At 39.9% G+C, this 25,079-nt stretch overlaps 1 protein-coding gene across 1 annotated transcript in view; it reads left to right on the plus strand.

Annotated features, from left to right (window-relative positions):
- The first annotated feature begins 275 nt into the window (after positions 1–275).
- Positions 276–25,079, plus strand: part of FGF10 (fibroblast growth factor 10) — a 61,998-nt gene continuing 37,194 nt past the window's right edge. The window contains exon 1 of the mRNA XM_013961023.2: positions 276–700. Coding sequence (XP_013816477.1) covers positions 364–700 — 337 coding nt within the window. The 5' untranslated portion in view covers positions 276–363. The remainder of the gene's footprint in view (positions 701–25,079) is intronic.

Genomic DNA, 25,079 nt, shown 5'->3' on the forward strand with positions numbered 1-25,079 from the left:
TGAGGAAGAGAACAAAATAACTACTGGGAAGTCTCAAACCAGGTTGGGGAGTGTGTGTGTATGTAGGGGGGGTGGGGTGGGGAAGAGAAAAAGGAAAGAGGATTAACCACAGCAACCCCCCCAAAAAAACCAACAGCTCTTTTTTCTGAGGGAGGACTCGCAGGATTAAAAGGCAGCAACTTCTGAGGCGATTTGTCCCCTGAGTTATGGATGTTGGTGCACTTACTTCAGGCCAGATCAGAGCTCAGAGGGATCTAACCAGAAGCAGCAACCACCGGCTCTCCACTTGCCTTTTACCAGGTTTTACCCTTCCAGTATGTTTCTTTTGATAAGACATTTTCCAGCGCCCAGAGTTTCAGTACAATGTGCAAATGGATACTGACAAATGGTGCCTCAGCCTTTTCCCACCTGCCTTGTTGCTGCTTGCTGCTGCTCTTCTTGGTGTCTTCTGTGCCTGTCACCTGCCATGACCTCGGCCAGGACATGCTGTCCCCGGAGGCCACCAACTCTTCTTCTTCATCCTCCTCCTCCTTCCCCTCGTCCTTCTCCTCTCCTTCCAGTGCGGGGAGACACGTGCGGAGCTACAATCACCTCCAAGGAGACGTGCGCAAGAGGAAGCTCTACTCTTACAACAAGTACTTTCTCAAGATCGAGAAGAACGGCAAGGTCAGCGGCACCAAGAAGGAGAACTGCCCCTTCAGTAAGTACGGCTCTGCCGCCGCGCCGCAGCCCGAGCCCCCGCCGCCGCCCGAGCCCCGCGCCGGGCAGCGGCAGAGGGCAGCAGGCGGGGGGGGGGGGGGGGGGGTCCTCTCTGACGCGGCTCCCCGCATCTGCACATCGCTCCGCGTATATTTGTTTTGCAAATGGCTTCGCCGAGCACGGTTTGTTTCTTTGCCTGGCAGAAAAGCGGATTAGAAAGATTTGTAAGGATGTGGCGCGGAGCGTGTGTGTGTGGGGGGGGGGGGGCATTGTCTCCCGAATCTGAAAATAATTATCCCCTGTCATTAAAGTGCCTTGATGAGAACGCTATATTAAAACAATGCATCGGCTTCCCCCACGCACACGCTCTTCTCTCTGAGCAGCTCTGCGCTCCCTCCTCCCCGAGCCCTAGAAAAGCGCGCTTCGCTTTGCGCCGGGCTTGCTCCCGGGCTTGATGTGCGCCGTGGGGTTCCCGCGGGCGCGGCCGCGGGCGCCGGCGGGCGCTGGGAGCCGGTGCGCGGTAACGCGATGCTCGTGCCTGCCGCGTCCCGGGCGTATGTGCTGCGCCCCGCCGCCGCGGAGCTCTCGGGTTGCAGCGCCGCTATACTACTACTCACTCCATTGTAAACATCTGGGGCTGGATTCGCGCAGACCTCACACACATTTCATTGTCTTTTTTTTTTTTTTTTTTTTTAAGAAATAATTTCAAAGTAAAAGTCATAAGGCCGTTTCCATGGCTGTAGTTTCGAGCTTTTTTTGTACTACTAATTAGGCTTCTAGTAATAGTAGGCTTCTGGTAATGTATTTTTGGCTGTCAGTGCTAGAAATGTAACCTGTATTTGGTTTTCTTGCCTGTGCAATCTCAAATTGAAGTAACTGTAGTAAATCACGATATATTGCATTGTAACTCTTAAGTGACTGCATCCCGCTATAGCAGCATGGTGGAAAAGTAAGCTCTGTTCTGCAAGTGTTTGAGTAAGCTTTCTTACTTGTTTCACTGGTGGAGAACAGCTCTGTTGGTTCTTGGGTTGTTTTTTGTAAATCCAGATAAACCTAGGGATAAATCTGCTGTTAAATTAAAGAGATGTAAGTACCCCCCCCTTACTAGCTGATGTGTAAAGTATGGAATACTTTACCAGGTTGCCATGCTGTATGATAAACATTACCGTTAATTCCCCTGTATTTCTATTAAACACCCATAATACACACTTAACAAACAGGGAGGAGAGGGCTGCTGTATCGTATGTCACTATTTCACTTGCTCCACCTTGCAACTTCATACTTTATCATGCACTTAATGTTTATAAAGGCTTTAGATGTCAAAGCAGCTGAATCTTACCACCTTGCTTTTATATTTCATAGAAAGCCATTTTCTTGAAAAACAGAGCTATGATGAAGGCTTCGTTTTGATGAATTTGTGTTTAACTAGGTCTTTGCACTGTATGTCTTGCATTACTTTTGTTTATAGAGCAGGATAGTGTGATTCCCCTAAAATGGGATTCTGAAAGCTCTGTATGATCTCTGAAAACAGCAAGCCATTCAGTTCACAATATTGCTGCAGAAAAGGATATAAGGGGCCGATCCTACAACAGGGTATCCAGATAAGTAACTACTCATCTGAGCAGCGCCACTTAGCCAGTAGAATGGTTCAGTAAGTAAAGCTGCATACAAGCATGAGTTCCTGCAGGATCTTGCCATGAGGAGGTGGAATAAACTGAGATGCACATATACATCTTTCAAGGCCCAATCTGTCAGTCCGCACTCAAGAACAACTCCCCCTAACTATAGGATATGGTTCCTTCTCCTAGTTTTCTAGTCAGTGCATCAGAAAGAGAATTGGCGTTCTTGACGATGTCATGGTTATTTTCACATCTGCAGAGTATCTACTGATCACTACATCACTAAATCAGGCACAGTGTATAACATCTTTAAAATGCAAACAATTAGGACTTTGCTAGCAGAAGAAAGGTCAAACAGTTATATGTTCTTCTTTAATATTCATTATAATTTGTGGTGTGAATTGTGTTCTCTATAAAAGCACATAGGCTGAGACCATTTGAGTGCTGTTACTGCCTCTTAATTTCAAGGGTGTCTGTGTCAAAATGTTGCAAGTGATTCGAAAAATCTATGCTTTTGGTAACTTCACATGTAGCTCTTTGATCAGAATGCTGCCATAATCCCCAGCTAGACTGATTCCATGCAAATATGTGGTATCATTAAGATATTCTAAAATGTGTAATTACATGCGAACAAATTTCTGCCATGCATAAAGGGTTAGCCAGCCAGCCCACTAAATTGTAGCCTCTTTAACATTAAAGACTATTTAATCTCTAATATAAGTTCCTCTTTCAAAACCACACTTTTCTAAACACATAATAATGACTATTGACACATAAGACTTTGTTTGAAATATTCTAATATAGGGATTAATTTTCTTTTCTCATATGATAATGTTTAAAATACATTTATGCTGCAGTAAAACCTTATCTGTAAGGCTGTAAGATCATGATATGTTGTGTAATCAGACAACAGCTTTCATGGCTGGCTGCCAGTTAAGCACTGTCAAGTAAGGGGAACAGTTGGAGAAAGACAGAATAAACATTCAGAAAACACAATTTAGTCCCTAGCCTTTAAAATGGCTCATGCAGCATTCATAGATTTGCTCTGTAAATATTGTATAGCGTGCACTAAATAAAAGTTTACTTTGGCAGATGTTTTCCAACTTGATTGCATGGAACTATTACATCAGCCTTTCTCTACCTATAGGATAAGGGGAGCAGAGGTGGCTTCTGACCATCCTGTCAGAACGCTGGGGAACTTGCATCATTTAGTAGAGCTGGAGAGCATCTGTCACTAGATGTATGCTAGACAGTTTAGGTTTTGTTTTATTATTCCTTACATACAGAGTTTTGTCCTTGAAATGCAACCACTCAGTATTAGCTCGTACCTCAGCACCAAAGCTGTGAAGTCCCTTGCCCCCGTTCTTGATAGGTCCATTTGTATATGTGAAGAAGGACAGCTGTACTGCTTTCTGGTGACTCAAGTACTTACAGGGAAAAACAAAACCAAAAAACCTCCAAAGATTAATTATAAAAGCATTAGCTATAACTTGACATTTGAGATGACCAAGAGGAGCTTTCACCGTATGCAAAAATGGAGAAAAAACTGCATGCGTGCAGATTCTGACCTTACTTGCACCCAGAAAACTTTTCTGAAGTTAGTGAGTCTCTTTGGGTTTAATGGACAGTATGGTTTGGGCTATGTGATATATGATAAGCTGGTTCACAACAACTTGAACTTATTTTTGAGAGTTATTCTGTCAACATACATTTGTAGTTGAATTGTAAGGCAACCGTTAACAGTGCTATGAGTACATGGACTTTAAATATAGTTACAGAAGAGAAATGGTGATACAATACGTAATGCTTAATTAACAGCACCTAACCTGCAGTCTGTAGCAGGAGTTCTGCCTGAGCAAGGATTGCAGGATCAGGCCATTAATTAGGTACCTCTTTATGGCGTGGAGTCTATGTCAATATGAGACTGGATGTTAGTGGGAAGAATTAATGGGGTGATTCTTACAGGCTTTGGACCAAGCTCTGCTTGCAGTGCTATGCAAAACCCACAGTAGATGGCGGCACAGCCACTGTCTGGTGTCACCTCTGCTAAAAGTAGGTGGACAAGAAGGGGCTGGATCCTCAGCTGTATGAGCTCATTTAGGTCCAGCAAAGCTGCAGGGGCTTACACCAGCCAAGAGGCTATTAATTGGCTTTCAGAACATCCAGAGTGGATTAATCCAAACAGTACAAAGGTACTGTCAATGCAGAATAAGAGTGTTCACTGGGGTAGCTAGCATGAAATAATTAGCTACTCTTCACAAGCTAACCTATTCCAGGCTTTTCCCCTGAGTACACAAATATCTTTAATATACAGCTTTAGAATCTGCTGAAGCCCCTGGTAGTCCTTGGTTTTGCTTTAGTGAGTGTGGGATCAGATTAGCAACACAGTGAATCATAGCAAGAAAGTTTCTAGTCTAAATTCCGAAGCCCAAACGATTCTAATTGCTCTAATTGCTAGAAACAACAAATAGTACTATTGAGGGTTTTAAGTGTGCGCATATATACATTACATGTAAATACGTTTGCATGTTGGTTTGTATACATAAAATAGCATTAAAAGGCAGTGTCCTGATTAAGTATGAGCAGTTTGATACTCAGTTTTTGAACATAAGCAAAGTCCCAAGTCACAAACAGTCTGCATCATTAGCGTATAGATTTAACTGTCTCCTTATCACAGTTCTCACCTATTCAGAAGTTATTTCCTGGGACTGACTTCATACCTATAAACAATGTTCTCGGGTGTAATAAAATCATAAAGCTTGATAGCTATGTTAACCTCAGATACACAGATTCAAATAGATTGGAATATTTGGTAAAATAGGTTCTCTTGCTCTTGAACTCTTTTTCAATTGGCTCTTTGGGGTTATCAACTCTTCAAGAGCTGGTGTTTGTAAATTACTATGAGACTTGTCTTCACATTTTTCTAAAGACTGCTTACTAGGCATATGTGTTTCACTGTTTTACTCTCTATAGCAATCTGTTATAATTTGTTACCAATTAAAAAGACTTAAATAGGAAATAACACTGTTCCAGTGAAGTAATTTGAATCTTGGGGGTTTAATAGGAAGTGTATATGTTCTTATGTAGATGGTTTCTCACTTTTAGTCTTGGGGTTTTGTTTTTTTTCTCCAGAACTCAGTTACATAATTTATAACCAGCAGTGTACACCTCAGGCACATGGGATTTATGAACGTGGAAAGAATTGTACTATTTAATGTCTACATGACACTCTCCTGTTACCCTTACTGCATTCCTGCCTCACGGACCCTGTGTGCTGATACTGTAGCCTTGTCATAAATCTGTTTAAAATACACAGCTGTAAGAAGTCTTTTTGTCTTCATAAATCTAACTTATAACCACTTGCAAAAAAGAAAGTTAGGGACATTTGAAGGTTTGTTCTTCTTAAAACCTCAGAAGAACAAGACCGAGTGGCATACAAGCTTGTGGATGCCGTGCTGCTGTTACACCAGGATGATTCTCAGGTATTGGCTTGGTCAAGGCTGCCATCGAAGCTGGCGATAGCTGAGTGAGCGCTGCACAATGTGCTTACGGTTTTGAAACATCTTGGATGCATTCAGTTGTAGGATAAGATCCTCTGTTTTGAAATAAGGTACTTTAAGATGACTTTCAGATGTCTTGGAGCTGTGTGTGTGAATAGGGGCCTTTTCACTTCAAATGGGAATTAGATCAGATTCTGCAATAGGGGAGTTCTCATTTCTTCAACAGAGCCTTTCATTTTGGAAAAGGAAAAGCCCTGCTATGAGCAAATCTTGTTAACTTGCGTGTCTCAAGCTAAAAACAGCAGGCACCTGTATGAATAGCACAACATCCCCTCTCATGGAGGATTCCTGACTCCTTCTCTGAGTGAATGATACGACCACGCAAGGAGGGTTCTTAATAGGAAAAACATCTTTGTAAACAATAATGTATTTTTATTCATAAACTTAATACTTGGGATGATAGAAATAGTGTCAACAAAGCAGAGAAACAATTCAGTCAACATGGGATTTGTTATAATGCTCTCTTTATGGACAGTTTTTGTTAGTCTGTTTTCTCAGTTTTCTGAAGAGCTTTGTGAATCAAGCTATTACAGTCCTTTCCTCCCCAAAATAGCACTGAGTTGAAATTGCAGTTTGCACATACTGCATACTTGCTGCCTTTGCATATATTGAACACTTGCGACCATTTCTTACAGCTGCCACAAGAAACTGAAATACTTTATCCTAATATTCTAGGTTTTATCTTCTAGTGATCTCTTTGCCACTTTAAACAGCACAACTACAAAGAGATAGTTCCAACATTTATCAGCATTAACAACCAGTGTCAGCTTGATAAGACTGCATGGAAAAGTAAGCTTTGCTTGCTTCAGGCTAAGAAAGCCAAATTATCAGATCAGAGATGGAGGATGCATTTAGTAACGTGAGCACATGAACGTTTCTTGACTGGTATGTATACTAGTACCACTAGTCCAACTATATGCACTTACCAAACAGATTTTCCCTCTTTTGCTTCAACAACTTATTTTGATGCAATATTTTAATATCTGACAACCTTTCATTCTTCAGCTGCTTTGAACACAAAAAAGTAGTTGATGGTACTTAGGACCATTAGTTCTGTGAACTGGAAAGATCCTTTATTAACAGTATGTATTGCTTTTGTTGCAAGTGCCAACTTGTTGTAAAACATCTCTGTTAGTTACAACATAGTAAAAATGAGGCAGGAAACACTGTTAGATGACATTTTGAAAAAGTCAGCCTGGGAAAGCTCTCTGTGTTTATGAAGAAAATCAAAATCTTCAAGGGGAGGGCTGAGGAGGAAGTGACTTGCTCTTTAATCATTGGATGGTTATTAAAACTGAATTCATTAGCTGAATGGATTATTAAAACTGATCGTGCTACTTCATGAGTACAGTGCAACAAAGGGAAGTTGCAGGGGAAAGAAATGGTTACGAGTGAGCCAGGTCACACGCTAAATAATGGCTTTAAAGGCACTCTTTGCTTTTAAATTAGGTCACTTGTGTTCTTTCTTTGAACATTCAGTTCTAATTGCAACAGTAAATCATAGAATACACTCAAAGTAGATTCCCATGTAAGGTGGACAACTGGACAGTGCCTTTTTACTGCTACTAACACGTGCATCCAATTACTGGGTTGATATACTCACAGTGTCAGCTGTAAAGCATTCTCCTATTTTATAGTTAGCCTAAAGAATTATTAGCCTGTCCCCTTTCACATTTACCTCTAAATAATCTGTCAGTAGTGTATATCTTCTACAGTTAAAGAGGAATTTTCACACTCATTGAGGCTGACTTTCAAGAAAAAGGAAATGTTGAAACTTAGAGCAAAAAGTTTCATTCCTTTTCTCCCTCCCCCCTTCCACAGTTTCTGATGTTGTGCAAGAGAGGAAAAGGCTACGGATACTAGAATCATGAATGCTCATGAATTTTATATAAAAACAAAGATCAGATCTTTCATAAACCTTGATTTAGTAAAGCAATATGGTGCCTACTTCTTTCATGGTTAAAAACATATGTGAAGGACAATAGACTTGCTTGGTTTTGCAGTTCCCGACTCCTTCTACATGGGGAGCAGAGGTGAAAATGGGGGGCCCAAGGAGTCCAGTTGCTCTTCCTCCTTCTGCTACTGATATTAGAGGTTCAAAAGATAGCATAGAAATAAAGGAAATATAAGCTTTCTTTTAGGTTCCTACTGCACATCTGTGCAGCTGTAGTCAGTGTAAGTGGGAGTTGGGGAAAGGCTGCTGAAGCATTTTGGAAGCATTCAGGATGTTGCTTAATTGGAATTAAGGCATGGTGCTAAGCAGGGGCTGGGAATGAAGGAGTGATACCGCATTAGAGGAAGGGGACGGGAAGTGTGACGAGTGCCAGAGCAACACTAGAAAGGATGACAAGAAAGAAATAGGGGCAGCATGTGTCACAAGTGGGAGGGAAGTGGTGAGAGGGGAAGCATGGCCTACCCATTTTGGCAGCAGTGAACTGCTAGTGACATTGAATTATTCTGTCTCATCTGACTGTATCCTCAGTTTGGTCACAGCCTGAATCTATGAAGCCACAGACTCATTAAGGTACATATCAATTTTGCCTAGAAGTATGTAATCGGTGTTGGGATAGGAAGTCGTCCATGTCCCCCCGTCCCAGCTTCCTTGTAGCTTGTCTGACCCCGTTCTATAGAGAGTTCTCAGACCATGTTCTGTGAGTCTCCTCTTTGGTTTATCTTGCTCTCCAAGAGACTTAATAACTTGCTTTGTTCCTCTTGTCAAAGTCGGTGCTGACTACTTGCAAGCTGAAAGGTGGGCACACTTGCCTTTGGAAGTGATAAGCTACGTAAAGCAGCGACAAGCACATTTTTTTTTTTTTTCACTGTGCTAATACTATCTGGTAAATCTGTTATGGAAAAAAAAAAAGAAAAACCCTACACCTGAAGCACATCAAGATAACCCAGACTTCTAAATGTTTTAATCATTTGGGGGTGGAATAGGGTATTTTTTATGATTGATAGTTATTGTTATCAAATATGTCATATTTTGTAAGCTTATCTTTAAGATTTGAAGCAGTTATATAGTTACAAGCTCGTATATTCAAAAATTGTTTGTTATTATAGTGAGAGAGGGAATATACGCTCTAGAATAGAATACAGGATGGCTTCATTACTTTAATATGAAGTGGATTTCATAAGACTGCAGTTTTAGTGCCTCATTTTCATATGTTTTTGCAAAACATTCCCCTCTACTCAGCCCTGGTGAGGCTGCATCTGGAGTACTGTGTCCAGTTCTGGGCTCCCCAGTGCAAGAGAGACATGGAGCTACTGGAGCGAGTCCAGCGGAGGGCTACTAAGATGATTAAGTGATTATGTGAGAATTTTAGATCATGCTGTCAAAGCTCCTAATGTTCACTGAAACAAGACTTTGACAAAACAAAATTTGCTCCCTGTGTATTTCCCAGATACTTATTCTCCCCCACCATGGCTTCCATGGAGGTAAACATTAAAACTGTAAATCATGTTGATCTGGCAGTACCTCTCTCATCCGTATTGTGGTACTTGTGGCACCTGTCTTTTGGAAGTGAGAAAAGTAACAAAAACCTTCCCCTGAAGTTCATCCTCATCTATTTTCACTGCATTTTTCTCCTGTGTCTTAGGGAAAACAGAATGGTGCACATGGCTCACGTTCTGATAACGGGACACCTTTCCTTTGTCAGAATGCGTTAATGCGTTAACAGAATGTATTAAATGCTTATAATTATGATACAGAAATTAATTATATTGTGTACTCACTGAGAATCCAGGGCTGCAAAACTGACAGTAATATGAAAAGAAGCAGCAGAGCTAAGCTGAGCTATGGCCACTTTTTGCTACTCTGCTTCAAGGTCTAGGTCTGGATGCTCAGCTGGCTGTTTATATGCTGAAAAGGTAGCTTCCTTACTCAAGAGATGCATGTGTGGTTTTGGTGCTACCTTACTGGAGAATCTGGGTCACAGTAGACTATTTGGCCAGGGACTGGGCTAAGACACAACTGTGTGTAAATTGGAGCACAAAGTTAGCACGAGCTGAGTTTCACTGGATGTTCTGAGGTGCAACCAGGCATGAAAACCATTGCAAGCTCTTTAAACTGTCAGTTTACATGGGTTTTCACAGAAGTAGTTTGGCAATGAGTAGCATATAAGATATGGAAGGAAATGATAAATTGTTTCAGCTTTTTTTGCTTATAGGTGAAGACACTGCATAAAAGCACATATTTTGGAAGTATGCTGAATATTGTGAACAGTAATATTTCCTGTTCAAGTCTCTCTCTTAGACTGATTCACAGAAAAGCATCACCTCTGCTTCCATAGAGCCATGAGTCCACACAAGCAATTACTCACTTCTTGGGGCAATGCATGGTTTAAACCACTTAAGCAGCCAAACCCGGATTTACTGAAGTTAGCAGTGGGAGGTGCAAATGATGCCCTTTCTGAGCCCCAGAAGTGGGTTGAATTCAAGCAGTTTTGCTACTTCCTCTGGGTTTTGCTTTGTGGGTAGCCCTGCTCCTAGGCCAAGGAAGATGGAGGGTGATGCTGAGATCATGCAGACTGGCAGTCTATCTATCCTGGCAACGATGATGTTTCCTATTGGCAATATACTGTGGAAATACTGTAGGATGGTGTCAGGGGGAGAATACAGACAAAAATCTCTGCTCTGGGCATTATGTAGAGAAATGGGACATTTCTCTCAGAGTTTCCTGTGCCCAAATGTTCGGAGGAGTGGGAATCAGAACCCAGTCCTATACATCCTGTGGCATTTAGACTATGTAAGAGTTGTATATTAACCTGTGGTGGTACTTTGGTACTTTCTTCCCCCATATGACATACACCAATCAAGAACACTGATTGTCATTTGCTTCGAGGCTGGTAATAATTGTGTATTAAGCAACTACAAGAACTGAACCCACTGACATTACTAAAAACATTTTAAGATCACTGTATGGAAGACACAAAGATTACTATTAGTAAATGCAGTGTGTAAAATACTTTACTATAGTGCTTTGGATGAGGAAATGCATTTTAGCTAAATGCTATACCCTACAGAACAGCTACTGCTTCAAGGTTGCAACTAAATGGGTTGGGAAAGAAAAGGTCCAACACTGGCATTTTTTTGTAGAAGCATTTTTTAATTAAACTTTAAAAAGGCTCTGAAAGACTATGATGGAATTTTTGATCAAAACAGGCTGAAATGCATAAGGGCTGGAATAATAAATAACCTGGGAATGTGGAGAAATAAATGGTCATGTCCTTCATCACAGATAAGCTGTGAAGAAGATACCCAGAGCGTAAAAGGATTGGGGGGCAAGCTTTTTTGTGTCCTCAGTGCTCCTCCTGCTGATGGTCTAGCAACACAGAGGAAGAATCTGCCTACTTCAGAGGGAGAGGGAAGAAGACTGAACAATTTGGCACAAGGATAGTCTGTGGGAACTAAACTTTGAGTATATGAAGTGCCATAAAGTATTAGGTATTGTGAAATATCAGGTCCTATATATGTTTGTTATCCACTGTACCCCAAAATTTATAAATGTATTTGACTCTAATCTCTCTTTGGCTCCTTGCTGTGTATAAAATCAGGATATTAATACTTCCTACATTAGCAAGGGTGTTATGAAAACAAATTATTTGTGAAACATGCCAGTAACACTGTGATGAGTGCCAGAAAAAAGCCCACCAGGAAGGTAATAATTCTCTTTTTACAGTAAGGTTTGGATATAAGGAATAGTGAGGGCAGTTTTGCCCTCTTTATGGGGAGAGATAGCTCCTTGTTAACTCCAACAGACTTAGGTGTTTGCCCTTTAACCAGCAAAAACTTATGGTTCTACAGAAAAAGGCATTCTACAGCTTCCCTTGCAAGCACTCTGTCAAGATTATTCAACAAATTTTTTGCATAGCATAATGCAGAAAGTACATCCTGACCAAACAGTATGGGTGTAGGTGCAAATTGGCTCTGTCTCTCTGTCAAGCTGAACTCTAGATCTGGCTGTGCTCTATGACCATTATAAACACGAGAGATGTCAAACTTGATTTTACTTAAAAGGCCTGAACATTAGGATGTTTTGTGTCAAGAATCTGTATCATTTCCATGATGATTATTAAAATAGTTAAAACGTAGACAACATTTCACTTTCCTCGCTTAACCTTTAGGCCTTTCATTTACAGGAATTTGAGCATGATCTCTGCCTAATATTTTTAGCGTTTGGCACCATTATACATTTTTGGGACTGCCTTCACTTCCCTGAAATGCTGTGTATGTGTTGGAGTTAAGCTACTGGAATTATTTGTTTGTTTTTTGTTTCTTTTCCTACCATTTTTTCATTCTTGGTACCTCCCCTTTGGTGTCACAGGCATTATTCTTTCAGTTTAATTTATTGCAGTTACTTTTACATGTCACAACTTCTCTTTGAAATGACAGCCATCCAAGTTAAAGTCTTTTCAACTTTAGCGAAAACACATATAATGAGGCTGACACTTGGCTCATGTGGTATTAATCTGGTCTCTTGGTCATTTCTTCTGTGTCTCCTGCTGCAGTCTGCTCTGAAAAAGACATATCTGCAGCTGGGGAGTACATAAGATTAACTTCCGCCTCTCTGCGGCTTCTTGCCTCAGACCACACACCAAATAATTCCTCAAAGCATTATCCAGATTTGCTCAAAATTCACCATGCTTGCTTTATTCCTTCAGTTCTGCCACACATGCATTTGTGGACTCTGCTTGCAGCTGATTCTGCTTATGAAACAGGAAACATTTTGCAAAGATGTGGATTTGGAGACAAGCACTATTGTAAAATATCTATAATAATCTTTCTGTGGAATTCTTCCCCTTTTGGTTTTGCCGATTTTATAAATGTACACAATAGACCATAAGGGTCAGGAAGATGTAACCTTTTTGTTTTCAGTGTACTATGGGCATAACAAAGCCTCATCCAGCTTTTCAATACAGATTGAATTGCAATAACTCCTGTGCCCCAAATGATTCAAATAAATAAATAACCCCATTGTGCTTATATTCAGAAAGATCTTTAGTGCTGTCTGAATTATTTAATTCAATAATGCAACAAAAAAATCGCTGCTCTGCTGATGAAGTGCTAGCTCAGCTCTCTTATCCAAAGACCTCCAAACCTTAATCACAGTTTAAAGTCCTTGAAAAGGGAGCCACAGGTGTGAAATGTGTGAATACCTGTGCTCACATGCCAATGCAGACTCAAAAAATATCTTTTAATGATGAGCAGAAAATCAGTATATAAGAACATCTCACTACTCTCTGTTACCTTGTGGTTAATACAGGATGTTGTAGCTGAGGTTGCTAGACATTTTTCATTAAGTGCGTAATGGGGATGGGAACATATTTTTGCTATTTGAGTAATATTTCTGTGTTGGCTTTTCAACTAAATGTTTTGTAATTATAGTTTCAGATTCTTTCTTTCCCCCAGTGCCTGACATCTAATCGTTATAAGAACCATTTCCTTGTAAGACCACCAATTGGATCACACTTTGTGCCTTTCACAGTAGTCAGTCTGTTGAATGCATCGAACTACATGTAACCTCTTCGTTTATAGATGTGTTTTGCGTCCCAAGCTCCGGCAGTTCTGCGTGCAGAACTCCTGTTACACACTCAAAGAAATGTACTGGTAATGCTCAAAGAGATAGCACGATGATGCAACCAATGTTCCTCGTATAAAATGAAATTTCCAAAGAATATGTAAAGGCCCTAACAACTGATGAGCATGCTTGTGTTTTCAGGTGTAATCCTTGTGTAGTTATTGCTGTAAGCACCTCTCTGAGAGTTTTCTCGATCAAGCTTATGATATAAAACCTCTTGTTATATAAACTGTCTTGAGAATAAGTAGAAATCTGTAATATTATTCTGTTATTTGAGTCCATTCAATTCATGCCTTACAAAGGACCATAGCATATGCTTTTCTCCACCCAGCAAAGGATGACAAATGTTGCAGAGACTTCTGGATATCTAGTAATAATCCCAAAGTTTAATCAGTTGAAGAATTTATCTCATTCTCCTGTTCCAATAAATACCTTGCTAAAGAATTCTAGTTAACATGACCTTGTAGGAGGGGGTTTTGGTGGTTTTTTTTGTGTCAAAATCTTACAGCAGGCCCTTGGTGGCTTGTTAATCTCTCCTCCTTTTCCCCCCTTCTTTTTTTAAAGGAAACAGACTAATTCACTTAAATATAATGAGAGCCATGCCTGCCATAGCACAGTTTTTAAACAGTGTCAGCCCAAGTAAGATCTGTCTTATTTCTTCACCTCCTTTTCTTGGCTCCAACAATTAAACGCAAAGCTAAAAAACACAGGTTTTTATGGCTGACCTATTTCATATGTCAAGTGAGAAATGGAGGCTGCCATCTTCATAACAGAAAAATATGCAAGTGTTAGAGTGGGGAAGCGTTCTTCTCTTCCGTTGTGCCCCCCTTTCCAAATTATTGTCAGCAATGTGCAAAAGATAAACCTCTATGTTAAATAGAGAGACCAGATGTATGTCTAACCTCTTGCCCTCATTATTCTAATTGGCTTCCATTAGGAGCAAAAAGTTAAAATACCTCTAAACAAAAATAACTGATATGGTAAGGTGACCTTTTCAACTGGATAAGAGGTCTTTATAACAAGAGAGTGCCACAAAGTCCTGTGTTAGGCCAACAGACTGTTTTACAATATTGATACTTCTGTACTTGGATCAATAACTGAATGTTTACTTTTGACGGGTAGGGGTAAAAAGTTCCCCAGGTGCAGTAAAAATGAAAGATATCTAACAAGTAGGCAAAATATTCACTTGTTAAAGAAAATCTGGAAATACCATACTATAGATCTTTTAGCTTTCCTGTTTGTTTGCTGTTCTGTGTTGGACTCTCTCATCTCTACAAACATTAGCTGACTAAGCCTCAAAAGATGGCTGTGTTATTTCCCCTTTTTCCGAAAGAGTAACTAAGGAAGAGAATTTAAAGACCTGGATTTTATCTTTTACCTTTATTCAGCCTTATGCCACATAAATCCCAGTGATTAGTTTTTGAAAATCCTTGATGAATCTTCTCCGTTCCCTATTTTGTTGTTCATAGTACAAGCAATGACATTCATGTTTTCAGTAGAAATGAGAATTGAAGTGTAAGGTGTTATTCTGCATAGTTTATATGGCAGAGTATGTCTCCTGCATAGACATACATGTATGACAGATTAAATTGAACTTTACCGCAAGTTAAGGATACAGAAAGTAGAAGAAAAGTTTACGGAAGTGATTGAAAATAGGCAGTAGCCAATTCTACCTAAATGACAGAAGTATGGAAGACAACAGTATGGACGGTGGATCCTGTTTGTAACACCCTTGAACCAGCGGAGACAAGAAAATTTACAATGTTTGAAAATGAATTGTTCTTGATAAGGAGAAAAGCAAAGCCAGGAGCTGTTGGTAACCCATCAGCTATCCTTGGGAAGAATATGATGGAACTGAGTTTGTTTTATCATGAAGGACAGGGTTTTTTTAAGTGCTGCTAATGTATTCACCACTGGTCACTAGCAGGAGAGAATCTGTGCTTTAGAGAGTGCACAATCTGAAAACCAGCACATTTGGCAGATGGATTCTGAATTTGTAATATTAATTGCTTCCTTCTCCCCTTTTTAAGCTTTTATGGAAGAGTTAGTGTTTAGGAGAGAAGGAAAAGGTATTCACTCAGGAAGAAAAGATTTAGAAAGACAGGAGAAACAGGTCTGAAATCAAAAACAAAAATGGAGAGACTATTGAGATCAGGGGATTCAAGTGGTTATTTACAAAAACACCTAGAAATCTAAGGCTATGGACAGCCTCTACTAGAAGCAGGTGTGCTGGTGGAAGAGAAGTCCTCCAGCAAATTTTTGTAACTCCCCTGCTAGAGATTACCGTATCTCATCAGTTCATGTGAGCATTCCATAATTTCCCTCAGGCAAAGTCACCCAGCTTAGTTTTACTGGCTTAAAGACAAGCTCTCAACCATCCTGGCTGATTTTATCTAAAGCAAGTGTACACAGGAGTGTTTGGAGAGCAGCTTAGCTCCATCTGGGGACAGTGATGAGCAGCTGGAGACAGGAGGCTTTTCTGCCAGCACAGGAAAGGATGTCTTCATTCCTGCTGAAATCAGTGATTTTTGAATTTCTGGATTTCTTAGCAATCCAGACCTAAAAGTTTCTAGGGACACTGTGATCAGACCATATCTAAGGTCTAGGTAGGGAAAATTTCACAACAAACTTTATCATTCCATTCTCTGAAATATCTGGTACTGCCCTTGACAGAAGTAGGACGTGAAATCACATAATGACTGGCTTGTATAGAATATTTTTCTTCCTTAATTGTGATTCATAACAGGGATGCAGGATGTTGTAGAAGAAAAAAGAGTAACTCTGCTAAGAGGAGTGCTGCTTGATATAAAATTACCGGATTTCAGTCTCTTTGAACAGAGAGGACAGAGTTTTGGCCCTATACATAAGTGCAACAGTCCAGGGTCTCAGTTATGCATTCCTCATATTTCTTTCAAATTGGCAATATAAAGTAGCCAATTTTTTCACACTGTGATTTCAATTTCAATCAAGAATATCATTTCAGCACCTTATAAAAGTAATAATACCACCTTAGAACCTAGTCCAGGAGAAAATACCAGTTGATTTTATGGGTTGTGCCAATCCTGGAAAAGGTTGCAGATGTCAGCTTTACAAACAGCTGAAGTAGCCAAAGGAAAAGGTCAGTCATGTGATAAAGAGGAAAAGGAAATTAAAAAAGAATTCTTTGTAGTGAAAACTTCAGAATAACCAGTGGGGAGGCAGGAACACTCTGAATTCACACGATAAGCTCATCTTTTGTGCCCTGCAACTACCTTAGAACCTCTGTCTTCTCTTTCTCTGCATGAACTTCAAAGCTAAACTCCTAATACTGGAACCATTCCTAGTGGATAACTTCAGCAGACAGTTTCCATGAAACAACAGTCTACACATATTATCAACAACATCTTACCATATTTACTTCCAGATTGCTCCCTCATCCATAAGATAGGTGCCTTCCAAATGGCCTCTCCCACCTACAAATATCCAGAGTTGTAGTTAGGGAGTGGTTTGTTGCTCTTGATCTAGAACAGGGAAGTCCCTCAAAGCCCTACAATATGTAACCAATGAATTTATGGTACCAAAACATTCTCTGCTCTTCTTTCTCTAGCTTCTTTTATTACATCAACTTTTGGTGGATCACTTTAAAAGTGGTCAGGCAGGCCACATGTCCTAGGATCAGAAAGCAGTCAGTGTTGCTGTGTGGCTTGCAGTGACTGGGGAGTCCTGCTGTGTGCACAGCCTAGCTGTGGGCATTCATTAATTAGTGCATCTTGATGAATTAAAAATGTGTTAAGGCACAGGAGGAAACCTCCTGCAAATCCTAGTCTAGCCCCTGTTATCACAAGTGCTCGTATCATGCAGATTTGTTTCAGAAATTTATCAAGTTTAATTAATACAAGGCAGGTCCTGCTAATATTACTCCTTAGCTCAGGGCTGTTCCAGAATCTCACTGCTCTAAGGGCTACAAACACTTCTCATTTTCGGTCAAAATACATGCATAGCCAGTGGTACTCCTCCCGTTTTTATGCTAACAGTGTCTTTCACTGTCCCACCATTCACCTCCACAATGTACACATGGGGAGCAGTAATATCTCTGTTTTTCCTCTGCTAAGCTTAATATGCCAAGTTCATCGCTGAACCAAGAACAGTGTGCTGAGACCTAGCCCCACCAGCTTCCTGCTGGTTCTGGCCAGGAAGCAGCAATATAGCTACATCTTCACAGGCCACTAAGCTATGTGTTTTGGTGGAGCATATTCATTTGTGTGCAGCACCCTGTAAACGTAGCTGTCTTCTTTTCCAAACTCAAGTTAGTATCTCTCCTGGGGCAGTTTATTTTAAAGCATTTTTTCTGGATTTTCCAGCTCTGGGTGGTTCTGTGTAGGCATGACCTTCTCTTGTAAGATAAGGCTTTCACTCTCCTGTCTTTCTAGACCACTTCTGTACGGCTGGTCTCAAACATACATAAGCAAAATTGCACATCGTGTTCCAGGTGAGGTTCTGCCCTCAGTGCTCAGTGCTGACAATAATAATTTCCCACCTCTGAAGGAAATACCTCATAAGAAGAATTGTGAGATTGCCAAAACCAACAACCCCTGCAAGCAAACCCTACATCTGTCACTTGGTAAAGGCTGCCTACTGCCCAATAATTAAAGGAAATGTGGGCTATGGAAATGGAACTTGTTTGCAGTATATTTAACAGCTCAGAGGGCTGGAATGGTAGAAGTACTCTGTGAAGAGTGATGGTCAGAAGACAGCTGATGTAGACAAAGGTGAACTGAAACAATTTATCACATAATGTATTATTCTCATTGATGTGCCATATGAGGCTTCTCCCTAAATTTGAAATTAGTGTATTGGTTTATGGCTGTTTTTAGGAAGGAACTCATTTTTCCCACTTTCTGAAAGATGTTGAAATGCCAAAGCATTTTCCATTCTGAGTGAATATGGAATATTAAAACAAACATTTTTTTCAAAATTAAAGTCCAAAATAATGTCAGTTTAGATTAAGCATGGCATTTTGTTGAAATCATTTAGAAATATATCATGAAAACTGCCAATATTGAAATAGTTTTTACTATAGTAAGCTTAAATTAGAAATAAAATGTTTCTGTTTTTCTTTTTTTTTTATTTTTATTCATTTCTTCTCATTTTTTCATTTCCATTTTTCTTTTAGAAGAGTAATAATTATTTTATTATAATTTCTAGAATATTAAATTGAAAATTAGGTTGAAACTTATTCTTTCTATGGGAAAAATGAAATGAATTTAGTGATATTTTTGGATGAAATAATGTTTGGTCAGAAAACTCCCATGCAAATTCTATATATAGCTACTAATTTCAAAATAAGAAAGGAATTAGAGAGTAAGGAGATAAATGCTCAGAAGAGAGTTGTAGTATTCTTTGCCAGAATAATCAGGCTCTTCATTGACCTTATGCTAAATACAGAGAATGAGTATGCTGTGTTTCACACAGGCCTGTGTGCAAGGCTTTGGTCCAGCAAGCAGTTTGACCTCCTGTGAAATGCCTAAGTTACTCCTTGGGGCTCGCTGCACTCATGTCCATACAACTGAAGGAACAGGCAATTTAAGCCAGTCCTTCGGTAGCTTTCATCCCTGAGAGTATCACCTATAACAGATTATTGAATAGAAACACCAGAGAATTAGGAGGGATACAAGTAATGTCTTAATGCTCACACACACCTGTTGCTTTCCATGTAGAAATCAGTGCACAGGTGCTTGTTTGTGTCACACATGTGGAAGGGAACAGGCAGAGCTGTACCTTCACTTACTTAGCTTCATCTCCTATTATTGTCAGTGGTTTTAGGCTAAACATCAGGAGGTAGGCTTGTTTACTCCCTCCCAAAGCATTGCCTCTCCTCGCTTTTTTCAGGAGTAGCAAACAAACTGACATTTGTTCTGGATACAATGCAAGCTGAGGAACCAGGACTTTATTTCATGAAGTTGTCTGTTTTCTGTGGTACACACACATTTGTATTCAAAACATCCCTTTAGGAAACAGTGTGCTTTATGTTTCTGTGTATTTGCATTTGATATAATCCATATTGGTCTCTTGCTTCTGTGTTGAGGAGGGGTGAGGAGGATGTGTTGATGTTTTTTTTTCATATTGTGACAGATCTTTTCAATATAGTGTTTCCTGAAGCCATTAGGTATAATTTCACTTGTTCCTGACATTCTAAGATAGATATATCAACCAAAGCTATTCTTAGCACTCCCCTGATGCTTCAAGATGTCATAGAAGTGTGGACCGTTGCAGCTGATATATGGAGATAATAGGCACCACATGACAATTTTTTTTTCTGTTTTTCTTTTCTTTTATTGCCTGTATGTCTGGCTTTAATCAGTGACTTCTCTGTGAAATGTTGCAATTGGGCCTGAACGAGCTCTTTGCTCTTCTCTGATATGGAACTGTGGATTATAGGTGAAACTGCATTAAGAGGCTACAAAGGTTAATTATGCCTGAAAGTTTCCAGTACTATCCACATCAGTTGCCACTCTCAGCACACTACATAAACAATCTGGCAGAAGCTATCATTAGCAAAGCAGAGCTGCAGTTGCCCATCCCCTGCACTATGTGCTGGGATTTTGAAGCTCTCACACACAGCTGTGTACTTTGGATGAGTCAGTTTTGCATTCAAGTAAGTTTGTTGGTCAGCTCCACATACTGTGTGTGGTATTTCTTTCATATGTACATGGGAAAAGATTCCTACATATCCTCAAAATATTTAGCACCTAAATAGCTTTCCAAAAGCTTTCTTTTTATTTGAAGTGCCTAATCTTTTTTTTCAATAGTTTGAATTAATTTTGGTAGAACACCTGCACATCTTGTGTTTATCAACAATTTTTGAGGTTCTGTAATCGCATTTCACTAGTTTAAAGATCACTTATTCTCTGTTGTTCCATGAAAATTTCACATCAACCCAGGAACTAATTTATATAGGGAAAATATTAAAGCTGATCAAACAAAAAGTGTTAAGAGTGCAGTGTGAAGACACTGATACATCATTGTTGACTTTTGAATAGAATCATTTTAGGTGTCAATTTAAAAACGGAAGTGTGAGCTTTTCAGACAAAAAGGGCAATTCTCAGAAAAATCATATCTCATTTAAGATTGTTTTATTTCAATCCAAACTGCAGTGAAATCAGTTATCTCCTGAATAAGACAGAGAAATGAATGTGCAAGTACCTGCTTCCCTCTAATATATTACTCCGTCTCTTTTTAAGGTGTTTTCTTACATTCTTACACCAATTTCTTTATTCTTTTTTCTTAAAAAGAAGAGGCAGCTTTATGCTTTGGAGTATTGAGGAACAACTTGGGGAAGGGTTGGAAGGTCAGCCAGTGAGCTTAAAGTGTGGCAATTCACTTCTGTCTCACCTCATTCCTGCTTCTTCAGAGCAGCAGCTCAATAATCTTTTAAATCTGTTTGATATGGCTTGTATGCTTGAAGCAACTTGGACATTGCTTGCATGGGAGCTGTCTTGAATTTGCCTATATGAGATCACAGCAAAAAAAATCATAGGACACTCAAGGAATTCTCAAGGTTGCTAGATTTAATTACCAGAATTTCTAAGGAATTCTTTTGTACCAAAAATAATTGGATCATCATTTTTTTTTAAGTGGATTAGATACAAAAATATAATGTAAAGCAGCCATTACATTGAGATATGATGTGGGACATTTTTAGCTGTCAAAATGTGCTTAGAAATGTATAACAAATGCCAGCATGATACTGTGAATTGTGAAAAGGAAAAGCCACGAGTTCTGCTGTTTGCTGTTGCCAGTAAATGTCTACTTTTGTTTAGACATTATTACTACAAAAGCCAAGATAAGATTATCATTTGCCAAATGTTGTATTGTGCTGTCCAACTCAGTTTTTGAATTAAAATACACATATGCCAAAAATTATGTTTATATCATCTAGTGTGTTGTGTAATAAAAGAGTGTTAGGTAGTCCAGTTAATGAAATTATTAAATTTTGGCAGAGTGGTATTAAACTGAGTTTATATTTAATTTTGTTCATGGGGAGAGTGGGTGGAAGGAGAGCTGAATTCTACATATTAACTGAAACAGACTAAGCTGTTGTTGATATAATAATGCCTGTAAATAGCAATTAGCTGCTATTTGATGGCTGGCTCTTCTATGAAGACAACTTGGAAAGAGTTTGCTTTATAACAGAACCGTCTACAGTGGAGCTATTAATCTCTGTAGGCGATAATCTGTGTAGCCATCTTCCCTTTTATACAGGTGAGAAAGTTGCTGGTCCCAGGAGAACAATGTACTGAGAAAAGGGTCTTAGCACACAGTGCATGTTACAAAATAAAAGTATTCAGTGGTACAAGCTGACCCATGGAAATCAATGCACACATTGTCTTCTGTCAAATGAGATCTTGGTCCTCCAAATGAGTGCAGCCTTTTCCATGTTGTGTAAGTTAGAGTACATGTACAATTTAAAGGGTCATCATTATTTATATCACAGCCCTATTAGGGTTACTTGGATAATTCTCATGACTATGGAAGAGTTTGCAGGATCAGCTTTGGTCTCCTTGCAAGTTGCCAAAGCACTTTCAGTTGGACAAAATCTGCACACCCCAGCTATTATGAGTTATGTTTGTTGTTATTTTTCCATTATCAAGATGACCAGGCATATGTTTCATAAGTAGTTTTTTGATTAAGAGTGTGGTAAACAAGCTCCATTCGTCCCTTGTTTGGTTTGACACCCTTCCTGGATGCTAACACTTAATTATTCATTGTCCAATCTAAGGAATTTGACTAACTTGTTTTTGTTTGTTTATCCCATCCCATCAGTAATAGGGTACTGTAAGATATATCTTGAAACAGAACATGATGTGAAATGTCCATGTTGAAAAATTACTCATCACGGGTAACAGAAGTGAAATCATTGCACCATTATTACATTCATATTGATTGTGCAATGATAGACAACAGCTTTCTAAATAACATATCAGAAAAAGGGAAGGCCAGACTGGAACTGTAGCTAGCAATGTCTTTGAGGTTTGAAGGTAAAATTAAACTCTCTCTTCTACAAAAATAGAAAGTATGTCAAAATTTAAGAAGACAATGCATTTCACAGAATGGTTGAGGTTGGAAGGGACCTCTGGAGATCACCTAGTCCAAACCCCCTGCTCATGCAGGGTCGCCTACAGCATGTTGCCCAGGACTCTGTCCAGATGTCTTTTGAATACCTCCAAGGATGGAGACTCCACAGTCTCTCTGGGCAACCTATTCCAGTGCTCTGTCGCCCTCACAGTGAAGAAGTTTTTCCTTGTGTTCAGACAGAACCTCCTGAGTTTCAGTCTCTGCCTGTTGCCTCTCGTCCTATCACTGGGCACCACTGAAAAGAGTCTGGTCCCATCCTCTCGACACCCTCCCTTCAGATACTTGTACACATTGATAAGATCTCCTCTCAGACTTCTCTTCTCCAGGCTAAACAGGCCCAGCTCTCTCAGCCTTTCCTCATAAGAGAGATGTTCCAGTCCCCTAATCATCTTTGTAGCCCTTCGCTGGACTCGCTCCAGTAGTGCCGCATCGCTCTTGTACTGGGGAGTCCAGAACTGGACACAGTACTCCAGATGTGGCCTCACCAGGGCTGAGTAGAGGGGCAGGATCACCTCCCTCGACCTGCTGGCAACACTCTTCCTGATGCAGCCCAGGATACCATTGGCCTTCTTGGCCACAAGGGCACATTGCTGCCTAATGGTTAACTTGGTGTCCACCAGCACTCCCAGGTCCTTCTCGGCAGAGCTGCTTTCCAGCAGGTCAGCCCCCAACCTGTACTGGTGCACGGGGTTATTCCTCCCTAGGTGCAGGACCCTGCGCTTGCCTTTGCTGAACTTCATGAGGTTCCTCTCCGCCCAGCTCTCCAGCCTGTCCAGGTCTCTCTGAATGGCAGCACAGCCCTCTGGTGTATCCGCCACTCCTCCCAGTTTTGTATCGTCAGCAAACTAGCTAAGGGTGCACTCTGTCCCTCATCCAGGTCATTGATGAAGAAGTTGAACAAGACTGGACCCAGTACTGACCCCTGGGGGACACCGCTAGCTACAGGCCTCCAACTAGACTCTGTGCCGCTGATCACAACCCTCTGAGCTCTGCCATTCAGCCAGTTCTCAATCCACCTCACTGTCCACTCATCTAGCCCACACTTCCTGAGCTTGTCTATGAGGATGTTATGGGAGACAGTGTCAAAAGCCTTGCTGAAGTCAAGGTAGACAACATCCACTGCATTTTAGCCAGTTTCAAAGAAAGCCATCTGGAAATCAAGAGTTGCAGTTGTAAAGGGCTCATGTAACTGTTTCCTGTGATATTGTATACTGCCTGTTTGCATTAGCTTTTTATTTTGGGTTTCACTGAATGCAAATTTAAAATGAACATTCAAGTTTTGGTAAGATTTCCACATAAACAAGAATACCAGCCCTGTTCCCTCTTGAATGATTTGTATAAATGCTTGCTCAGTCCTAAAAAGTTCATTAAAGTCAACATCTGGTAAGCTTCACGATTTCTGGCTTTGCAGTGAATATTTCCAGTTGTTGCAGACTAGATAATGTTTTTTTCCCTTTCACTTAGCATATTTTGCTGTAGCACTAAGCATGGAGGCAGGTAAGGATGTTTTAAAGCATTATTTAGTTTAGATCTATTCAAGCAAAATCTTGACTGCTTGTGTTTGTATGAAATCTTACCTTTTGTATTTACTTTAAATTAAAAGAACTTTAAAATCTTTCACACTGGAAGCTAAGCCTCTGGGTATCCACTGATAGTGTCCAAATGGGCGTAGTTTTTCACACATTCAAGCATTTATAGCTGCTGTCCAGAAAGATATGCCAAATAATTTCACTCTGCTCATATATATTGCAACAAAATAGTTAGGAGTAGATAAGAAAGGCGAGACAAGGACAAGAGCAATAAGATAAGAGATGAGTGATCTGGTTGCTTAAAATTATAAACAAAAATGTCATTGTTGACATACTTCTCATGAGTATTTTCTTAGTTCTTCATTTATACAAGATGATCAGGTCTGACTGCCCAGCTGTAGAAGAGTATTAGGTGTCTTGCAGTGTTATGGGTGTAATGAAACCAAAAGAATTAGAAAGAGTGTGTGGGTATGTGTGTGTGTGCCTGTGTGTGTGCATATACATGTAATTAAAGAAAGAATAGGTCAAACAACAGATATTACCTTACTTAAGGTGGTTTGCTGCAAAACAGCTTTTTTTGTTTTTCTTAACTAACCTTTGGCTTATTATCTAGCTGCATGATTGTTCTTATGGCTGCAGTTGTTTTGCCTAGATTCACAAATGCATTAACACATATTGCAGGGGATTTGGAGCAAAGACTTACAATAATTTACAGAAGTTAGCCACATGAAATAAGAGCAAGGACATTCCTGTTAGAAACCTGGCTTCAGCTAGTGTCTGCCTAACCACTCTTGCATCTAATGAATAGCAATGGAGCCTGGTATTACGAAGTGCAGGGAATCATCAAAGGTAATAAAATTGAGATCAGACCAAAGCAGCATCTGGGAGTGAAGTTTTAAGTAGCAGACTGGAATGTGTACTAATTATTGGATTGTTAATATGTTGCATGTGTTGGTTGAGTAGAGATGGTGTGACTAAGGGG

This window comes from Apteryx mantelli, chromosome Z, assembly GCF_036417845.1.
Source record: "Apteryx mantelli isolate bAptMan1 chromosome Z, bAptMan1.hap1, whole genome shotgun sequence".
Classification (NCBI taxonomy): domain Eukaryota; kingdom Metazoa; phylum Chordata; class Aves; order Apterygiformes; family Apterygidae; genus Apteryx; species Apteryx mantelli.